At 43.5% G+C, this 10,371-nt stretch overlaps 1 protein-coding gene across 2 annotated transcripts in view; it reads right to left on the reverse strand.

Annotated features, from left to right (window-relative positions):
* Nucleotides 1-8,352, reverse strand: part of NUFIP2 (nuclear FMR1 interacting protein 2) — a 28,093-nt gene extending 19,741 nt beyond the window's left edge. For both annotated transcript variants that reach the window (XR_011561945.1, XM_019980988.2), the window contains exons 1-2: nucleotides 7,974-8,352; nucleotides 1,144-2,868 (exon numbers count right to left, since the gene is read on the reverse strand). Coding sequence is in view for 1 of the 2 variants with exons in the window: in XM_019980988.2 (XP_019836547.1) it covers nucleotides 1,144-2,868; nucleotides 7,974-8,256 (2,008 nt within the window). In the remaining variant the exon portion in view is untranslated. The remainder of the gene's footprint in view (nucleotides 1-1,143; nucleotides 2,869-7,973) is intronic.
* Between the last annotated feature and the right edge of the window lie 2,019 nt (nucleotides 8,353-10,371).

Below are 10,371 nucleotides of genomic sequence, written 5' to 3' on the forward strand. Positions count from 1 at the left end.
ATGGGGCTGTGCAGTATATATTGGGTGTACACATGCATGCAGGGGGTAAGGATTTCTTTCAGGGGAGGTGTGGAAGACAGAGAAGGAAAACTGAAAACCACTCTTCTCCAAAGCAAAGAGGTGCTTGTAACATCATTTGTAAACATCATTCACAGAACAAAAACCACTGTTGGGAGTATGGGATATGGCATATATATGGAATAATAAAACAAGGTCCTACTGTATAGCACAGGGAACTATACTCAATATCCTGTGATATACCATACAAGAAAATATGAAAAAGATATGTAAAACTGAGTCACTTTGCTGTAGAGCAATAATACACTAATTCAACTACACTTCAATTCAAAAATAATTTTTTAAAAACTGCTACATGAATACTGCAAAAACAAACAAGAAAACATTGTTTTAAGGATTTAAATTACTTACACCATAAAACAAATTTTCCTTTAAGGCACAAATAAACCATATTCTAAAGAAGTTATTAACATGGAGCTTGAAAGATATCTGGTTCATTTTTAACATGGGCTTTGGGGCTATGAAAAACAGACTCCCAAAAACCTGGTCGCTATAATGCTAACTGTCCCTGTAATGGTAGTTTATTTCTAGTTACCTTTAGCACCCATTACTCCTTCTTATAAGAAAACAAATTAGCTGACACTCTTAACTTTTTAGACTTCTCCAAAACACTGTTCCTATTCATTTTAGGCAAATTAGAACTATTAATTGAGCTCACTAATAAGCACATGATATAAAAAGCAAAGGAGACACAGCTATTCAAAGAAAAAAATTAAATAGAACTCTTATGAGTGTTTAAGAGAAAATAAAACATCATCCCTTTAGCACCCCCACCCCTTTATTCCCTGAACAAAAGGCAAGAGCTCGATTATAACTTGTTTATATAAAAAGAAATGTTTTTAAGTTGCAAAAGTGAATATTCCTTCTAAACTTCAGCCATACTATTTCCAAGACCCTGAATTGTTTGATACCAGCTGCTTATCCATAATGTTATTCTCAACTAAGCTCTGCAATCCTTAAAGAATCTCATAGTAGCTTCCAAAATTCACCCTTAGTATAACAGCCAATAAATATGTATTAATAAACGACCAGTAAGAAATTTCATATAGGAAACAAACAAGTTACCTTTAGTGTGATATACAATAGCAGCCCTCAGGTCAAAAGAACCCCAGCTATCATTCCTTTCTAGGCCTCTCTGGTATCTCTGTTCTTTGGCGGAGCCTAACAAAGTGTTCGTAGGAGACGCCAGAGGATTTTGATTTTCTACCTCATAGTCCTTTGAGAGAAACACTAAAGCACCTTGACTACTGGTGTCTGCTTTTTGCAGGTCACCTATATGACTGGGTTCCAAGGATAAGGCTCCACTCTCATTAGTAGTCCCAGATTTTAGAATGCTACCCAGAACTTGAGGACTAGTCCGTTTTTCCAGCTCATATGCCTTGGGAAACACAGGATGCTCAGTTCCTGAGGGGATTATTTCAGCACCCTGTGAAACCAAAGTGGCAGGATATTCCCCTTGAAATGTCACCTCCATCACTTTATGATCTGATGACTTCCCAGTAACAGTTTCAGGGCCAGCACTGGGTTCATTGATAAATGATAAACCCCACTGATTCTGGAAGATATCCCCCAGGTTTTGCTGATCTGTCTGAGAGGGTAGATCCACTTGAGCTGTGCTCAACAGCACAGTTTGCATATTTGAAGGGTAGATAAAAAGGCTGGACTTAATTTGTTCAACAGCTGCTGAAGTCAGACTCATGTCCTGGAGAACTGAATCAGTCCCAGAAGAGATGGGTGTTAGAGTATTAGCAGCAGTAGTTAGCAGTGGCTGACCCCCTGGAGAATACACACTTGCATCAGTCCCTGCTAAAACTGGCCCATTAGAAAAGCTGGCCGAAGTAACAGATTTCAGCGCTGACATAGGGACCTGGGATAATCGACTTGAAGCTTGGGTCTGAGTTTCCCCAGTAGATGATGAGGAAGATGAAGATGAAGATGGTGACACAGAAGAGTTCTGTACAGTTTTGTTGAGGTTTTCCTTAACTTTGCTTGCATAACTTATTTTAGGAACGATTTTAGCACTGCTATTGTCCACTGGAAAAACTGGGGGTGGCTTAAACAGGGTCCACGAGTCCTCTTTGGAGGCAACAGCAGAAGTATGCTTTCCTTTGGGCCGATCATCAAACTTTTTGCTGCTCACACCAGGCTTAATATCAGAGCTTTTCCGCAGCATATCACCCACAGCAGGTTTTCCTCGACTTGTTCCTCCAGGCCCAGTTTCATATTTCCAAATAGGCTTTGAACCATCTACTCGATTTCCCTTTTGTTCACTGTAGTCAGGCTTGAAAGTTTCAAGTCCCTGTTTTAAGGTTGGGACATTGGTCTCTTGTTGCATTATTTTGTCCTGCACTAAATTAAGGTTTTCACAACCCTTGGCACTATTGCGCCTAGCTTTCCTTTTTTTAGGAGTGGTATATCCGCTCTCAGATCCACTACCATCATTATCTGCTCCTTTGCCCATATAACCATTAGTAATATAGCCAGAATTATTTGTTACAACACCATTTGGAATTGCTACAGTATCAGTCTTGTCTATAGATTGGTTCTCTCCAGATTTATTTTCATAAGACTTCCCATTCTTTTTGTCCATACTGTTTTTCTGAATAAAATTCCTGGTTTTAATTCCTGCTTTCCCAAAGGTGCTGGACTTTACAGTCTGCTTCAGATTAGTGTCTACAACTTGTTGGTTGCCATTGAGGACCCTGGAAATAGGGTTGGTAGCTTCCTCAGAACCCAGGCTCTTTAAAGATATTTCTCTTTCTCCAGCATTACCATTTAGTTCACCGTAGCCTAGGGGGAAAAAAGTTAAAAAAATTAGAATATGTAAACTACAGTAGTACCTAACATTTAAGGACTATTTAATATTCACAATGTGTTAGACTCTATGCTGAGCTTCAGCTTTATCTTACTATTTAATAACTCTATGAGAAAACACTTGTTAGCCCCATTTACAGATTAGCAAGTTTACTAAGAAACAGAACTGACCTAGGATCAAACCAGAGTCCAAGGTCAGAAAGAACATAACTTCTTAAGCATAATATTTTTTCTCTAACAGCATCAACCTTCTCATCATTCTCACAAGGCTGTTATAAAATTTCCATTACCATTAAGAACAGAGCTACCCTTCGGGCAAAATCAAGTTAAATGGATACAGTAAATCTAAGTATTACAGGAAAACTAAAGACTGCACTTCTATGAAATCATAAATGGATGGTGGTCACCATGCTGCTGCTGCTGCTAAGTCGCTTAAGTCCTGTCCGACTCTGTGTGACCCCACAGACGGCAGCCCACCAGGCTCCCCCGTCCCTGGGATTCTCCAGGCCAACACTGGAGTCGGTTACCATTTCCTTCTCCAATGCATGAAAGTGAAAAGTGAAAGTGAAGTCGCTCAGTCATGTCTGACTCTTCGCGACCCCATGAACTGCAGCCTACCAGGCTCCTCCGTCCATGGGATTTTCCAGTCAAGAGTATTGGAGTGGAGGTGCCATTGGCTTCTCTGGGTGGTCACCATAAGAAGTTCCTAATTGCCTTCTGTCAAACAAAAAATCTAACACTTGTGAACTTTTTCGAAAATGATGTTAAACTTGACACATCCCATACATTCTATCATACTATTATTGTATGAAACCAGAATGCCTATGTGCCAACTCTTACTACATTTTTCATTTCATTATACCATACTGCCTAACCAAATAATTAAGAAAATACTAACAAATAAAAGGTATCTAATTTTAAAAAGTGTTAAGGTATTCAAGTTTAATTTAAGAACTTCAATCACCATAATCAGTTTATTATTACAGATAATTCAATTGGGTCAACAACTTTTCTCATTTCCTTACTAGTAAAATAGTGACACTAGTTAAGTACCTTACTATGAAACATTCCCTACAGCACCGTGAGGTCAAGTCATTAGAAACAAATACAAGATAAAAGCTAAGGATAAGACTCACAGACACACACACTCATTCATTTAAATCAGCTTTACAGGGGGATGGGGGGAATCCAATAGTATTTGGTATTAGTATTCCAATAGAAATACTAAATAATTTGTCATTTTCATTCATTCTCTTGGGCCTGTAGCCCCTAAAAGGCTAAAACGCACATGAGCTTGTATATTTTTGTTTTCAAATTTTGTTTTAATATCCAATATGGTAACAGCAATAAACATAGCCCATACGACTAGCTCTTCATATATTTTCAGAGGATAAAGAATATTAAGATTTTTTTTAAAAAAAGCTTGAGAACCATTGTTTTAAAAAAAATTGATGTGAAACAGAACACACTGAGAAGATTCACAACAGGGTTTACTATAATTTTAAGTCACTTACTCTGCATCAGTGAAATGAGCAAATTATATGAACCTTCAGAAATTAACTCAGGAAAACATACTTAAGGCATAACCGTTCTTGAGCAAGAGTGGCACAGAACCTGTTCCATGAGACAATATATTTGTAAAAAGTTCTTAACTTCCTCTAGAGTTATATTTTACTTTTCGTCTGGCTGAAAAAGCCATGATTCTGTGTGACCCCATAGCCCCATAGACCAGGCTCCGCCGTCCCTGGGATTCTCCAGGCAAGAACACTGGGGTGGGTTGCCATTTCCTTCTCCAATGTATGAAAGTAAAAGTGAAAGTGAAGTCAGTCAGTCGTGTCTGACTCTTGTGACCCTATGGACTGCAGCCTACCAGGCTCCTCAGCTCATGGGAAGCCATGATAACCAATCAAATCAAACTTTTGGTGAAAAAATTCTAACTATGAGACTGGAGAGAGAGCTGCTTAGGATGTTTTCTAAAAGGTTTGTTTTTCCCCAGAAAATCAGAAATTTCAACAAACTCTCAACACTTTAACAGATATAAGTTTACTGGTGTACCACTCTAGACTAACCAGAACTACATACACCATTAACGTACTAACAGGCTAAAACAAAGGCTTGTACTCTTGGGCCAATTAGTCATAGCTTTTCACATCTCCAAGATAAGCAGTTTTAAACACAAAAGTAAATAAATTAATAATCCAAAGTGCAAATCAAGTTGGACCAAAGCCAAGACTTTAAAATTAACTAGAATAATTTTTACTATTTAGTTGCTGATATCAGAAATCACCAAGAAGCCACTATACTTTTACCTCTAAGTTTTAATAAAAAAAAAAAATTTCTCATTTAACTATATTAAAAATTTCCCACCAAAACAAAAAAAATTCCCATGGTAACCTTGTTGGTATGCAAAATGTCTGACTTTTTTTTAAATTTAGGTATTAAAAAATGTAAACATAGAATTACTGAGAAAAATGAAAGGCCTCCTAGCGCTTTTATTATTTAGGGTTGCCATGCCAAAGCATCTAACCCTACTTCAAAAGGACTCAGCAAAACTCGAGTCCTGAAAAATCCAGATTAGTATCTGAAATTACCGAACAGATTTGCATTTCTCCCTCTCTTGCGCCCTCTTCTGGATAAAGAAAAACTGTTCCTCTTTATAGATTTGTGAGTAATGGGTCATCAAAGCCCCCCTCAACACGCTACAGACACATTTCAAAAATCCTCACAAGCTTTCTTAATAAATTAGACCTATGCATGTTGAAGCAACAGTAATGTGGCCAGGACACACAAGAAAAGTTGCTCCCCCCACACTGTTCACATTCTCTCAACTGCTAAACCCAGTTTCCCCTATTTATCCCCTTTCAGGATAAGACAAACTAATTTGAAAGATGTCACCTTGAACGGCTCAGGGGATGCTTCCGTAAGTGGAGAGAAGTCCTGCGGGGAGTATACTAATACCTGACAGACAAAGCTGAATTTTCCAATCTGAACTGTAATACTGCCTTATAGTTCAAGTAAGCATAATAAAAATTTTTTTCCACCTGAAGCTGAAAAAGATTTAACCTTTTAAAAAAATATAGGATGTAGTTTCTAACAGCTCTTAAACTGTTTCAAACCCTTAGGTTAAACACTCAAGAAATTTAATGTTCATTTCTACTGCACATCATCAGTCCCTATCACCCTCCAAAATGGAAAATCTGATCCCTCAATTTCAGTCTTCAAGTACTATTAAGTCTGTAATAGAATAGAAATAGTTTTTCTCCAGCTCTCAGTAAGTGCTTATATCAAATCTGACACCCTGGGTTTAATATCTTCTTACAATTTCAACTTATAAAGAGAACAACTATTGTTAAAAATCTGCATGGTTATAAACTTTTAAAGTTCATTTCTTCTTAAATGTTTTCTAAAATGACTTTTGCCTTCAATTTAATATTTGTTAAAGAGAAGAGTTGGGGGATTCCTATCGGTTTTAAAATGGGAAAACATCTTTCCTTATTAACATGAAATAAGTCTCATCCCAGGCAAGATGGTAGTGCACAAACCTCGTGGATGAGCCACCTCGGTTCACCCCTAAGGGCAAGAAAAAGGGGTCAAAAAAACCTCGCCCTCTCTTCCATTCACTCACTCACTCTTCTAATCTCATTCCTCAAAACCACTGCCCAAGCCCAGAAGGTAAATGTTGGGGGGGGGGGGGGGGTTGTTGGAAGAAGATAAAACAAGCATTTTTTGTAAAAATGAGCTGCTAGAAGAAAACGACCCAAGTGAAAGCCTGAGAGGCGGAGTCGTGAGCGAACCTGGCAGGAGACGAGGTTCCTGTGGCAGAGAAACTCGTGACCGGGGAGCCTGGTTCCCGCTGGGTACCCCACCCGGCCTTCAGGCACCGCCTCTACCCAAAATGTATCCCCCCCCCCCGGCCCCCCTGCCCAGAGGAGCGCCCGCGGCCGCCGCCCGCGGCCTCCTCCTCCCTCGCGTCAGCTTTGAGGCCGGCTCCCCGCCCCGACCGCCCGCGCCTCCCGCCGCACCCGGGAGCGGGAAACGCGGCCGCCGGCGCGCGGGGCCCGGCGCAGGCCGCTCCCCTCGTGGCCGCTTCCCTCCCCCACCCCAACCGCCCCCGCCCCTCACCCCAGGGACCCGCCCGGGGCCGCGCGGCCGCCGCCGGGTTACACAACCCGGCCGGCGACGGGGGGGAGGGGCGGCCGCGGGCCGGGGGCGCGGCGCCCCCGCAGTGTCGGGGGCGCGGTGACGCGGGGGGATCCCGAGGCACCCGGCTCAGCCGCGCCGGGCGCCCCTCGACACCCTTCCCCCTCCGCTCTTCAGCGGGCCGGAGTCGGTGACAGGAATCGGCTTCCAACATGGCGGACAGGAAGCGGCCCCGCGAGGAGGAGAGAACATTCCAGCCGCGCCGGCTCTGGGGGGAGCGGGCCCGGGGCGCCGGCCTCGGAGTGAGCCGCAGGGACAAACTGAGAGGTCCGGTGCCCGAAACGAGCGTCTAGGGGTGGAAATGACCCGAGAGATGAGGGGTCCCAACCGCCCCCCGAGACGGGGAACCCCAAGGCCACAGGTGGGCTTGGGGCGGCGGGTGAGGGAGGACACTTCCTCAACTCTGCCCCGCTACCCGCTCCCCGCCGCCTGCACAAGGGTCTCGCGACGCCACCCGAGTCGGAATTCGCTAGGCCTTCCTGAGTTACACCCCGAAGCATTTCGGGGGGCTGGGTTCGCCCCCAACTCAGGGCCCCCAAATTAGGGTCCCTCGTGGGCCGCAGGAAGGTAAACGAGAGAGGAATATAAAGGCTAGACTTCCAGGGCCGACCCTCCGGGTTTCCCTCCAGCCCGGGCGGGGGCCGGGAAGGTCACACTGGCCTGGTTGGGCCTCTCCCATGCTGAGGAGAAGAGGGCGCTGCAAACCTTGAGGCCCAGCCCGAGCTTTCGGAGAATGAGAGGGGGCTTCCCCACACCCGCAGGACACCGGCACACAAGCGCACACACCCCGACCCCTTCCGCGCTTTTCCGATCCAGCCCCACCCCCATCTCCCGCACCCCCCCACCCATCCCCCTTCCCCCACTCGTCCTCCCTCCCGGACCTGTTTTCTTCTTCGGCGTTTCCTGGTGCTGCTGGAGGGCGTGTTTCTGCTCATGTTTCAGCGGCTTTGGCTGGGCCTTGGGGCTGCCCTCGGCTCCATGCTGCAGGTATTGGTGAGGCTGCTGGTGATGGTGGTGGTGATGGTGGTTGTGGCTGTGGTTGTAGAAATAATAATGGTGATGGTGGTGCGGCTGCTGCTGCTGCTGCTGCTGCTGGGGGTGATGGTGCGGATGGTGGTGGCTGTGATGGTGCTGAGACTGTGGCTGGCCGGGCTTCTCCTCCATTGAAAGCGGCTGGGACTCTCTGGCTGAGGCTGCGGGCTGCTGCACCGTCAGGATCTGAGACTGCTTCTCAGGGCTCACTCAGTATATCTGAGCGCGTCTCGCCAGCGCACTGGTTAACAGAGCGATTCTGCGAGATTGGCAGCTGCATCCCAGCAATCAGGAGCAACGCTGCGCCTCTGGCCCCGCCCCTAGCCCAAATCCTCTTTCCTTCCCCCTTCGCCACAGCCTCCTGGCCAACGCCACTTACCCTATGCAACCTCACAGGGCCGGGCCTTCAACGTCAGCACTATGGCTCTCTCTTGTGTCGCTTTCTCTCCTTCACCGCGCAGTCTGCGAACAGCACTTTCTACACTCCTCGCCAGCAAGCTAGCTCATGTCGAGGGTAGCAGATTCCACTGGCGATTCCGCTGGCTCTGGGAGGCATCTGTTGGTTTTGCAGCTCCTAGAATCTATTGGCTTTCTTTTTTTTTTTTTTTTTCCTAAATCCTTTTCCGGGTAACCAGAGGGGAAGCTCAATTCCCTTAACCCTGAGACCACTAAAGGGGCAAATCAAAAAGAAGAAATAAATACATTTTTAAGAATACAAGAGCTTCACAATCCAGTAGATCATTTTGTATTCTGGATTCATTTTGCTTTGTATTCATATGCTAATCTCTTCCTTTCCACGAAGGGATTATAGGATTCCACAATGGGGTATCTGTGTAATTTTCTAAAAGGGCACAAAGGGTTTAAATCATTGTTTCTTTGTAGTTGGAGGCAAGGGAGAGCGGGAGGAATGAAAATCTAGAAATCTACACAGAAGCAGTTGTTTGGTTGTTGTTTTTTTTTTAACTCTGCAGGTGAGGTCAACGGTGAATTCAAGAAAGGTTTTAGAATGCGAAGTTTCAAGAGAGAGGAAAAGAGTACTTTAGAAGTTAAGTTTTAAAAAATGTTTTGCATATATGGAAAATATTGGAATGTAAAGAAATACTCTATTGCGTTGTGTAACATTGGTTTAACTTATCCGGCGTTATCACATTACAGCCTGATTTTTAAAAGTAAATGTTTAGTCAAGAGAGTGGTTACTCAGGAAGGAGGAAAGGGTTGTGATGGGGGCAGGAGGGTGCACTCTGATAGTCTTTATTTCTTGACCTAGATAGTGATTACAGATATATTTGCTGTATAATTATTTCTTACTGAATATGTATGCATCGGTGTGAGTACCTCAGTCATGTTGGACTGTTTGCAGTCCATACCCCATGGACTCTAACCCACCAGGCTCCTCTGTCCATGGAATTCTCCAGACAAGAATATGAGAATTGGTAGCTAAATTCCCTTCTCCAGGGTATCTTCCTGACCCAGGGTCTCCTGCATTACAGGCAAATTCTTTACCGTCTGAGTCACCAGGGAAGCCCATGAATGTTACATTATACATTTTTTCTCAGTCTGTGTTATATTGGGGGCATTTTTTAAAATTTACCATAAAATACACAAGATTTACCATTTTACTCATTTTTCACTATGCAGCCCAGTGTTGCTAAGGACGCTCACATTTTATGCATCCATCACCACTGTCCATTTCCAGAACTTTTCATCATCAGAAACTGAAACCCTATGCACATTAAACAATAACTCCCCATTCCTCCCCTGCCCCGATAACAATTATTTTATTTTCTTTTTCTATGATACTTCGTATAAGTGGAATCATACAGTATTTGTCCTTTTGTTTGGCTTATTTCACTTAACATAATGTCTTCAAGGTTCATCTATGTTGTGGTGTGTATCAGAATTTCCTTCCTTTTTAACACTGAATAATATTCCATTGTATGCATATGCCACATTTTGTTTTTCCATTCATTCACCAATGAACATGTGGATCGCTTCCTCACCGTATATCTTAACAATTTTTTAGATGTGGCTTGAATTCCTACAGCAGGATCATGTTAAAGGAACAAAGAAGCTTAAAAGAAAAAAGTTGTACTTTGCAATTAATGAATATCAGCACAAAAGAATAATTAAAAGATAAAACTCTTTTTCCAAGAGCAAATGTCACTGAATTCAGACAACCATGTCCAGATCTTGACTTGATCTTTATAGTGAGGATTGTGTTGCCTTGCTAAATTTTAAAGAAAGACC

Source organism: Bos indicus, chromosome 19 (genome assembly GCF_029378745.1).
Source record: "Bos indicus isolate NIAB-ARS_2022 breed Sahiwal x Tharparkar chromosome 19, NIAB-ARS_B.indTharparkar_mat_pri_1.0, whole genome shotgun sequence".
Classification (NCBI taxonomy): domain Eukaryota; kingdom Metazoa; phylum Chordata; class Mammalia; order Artiodactyla; family Bovidae; genus Bos; species Bos indicus.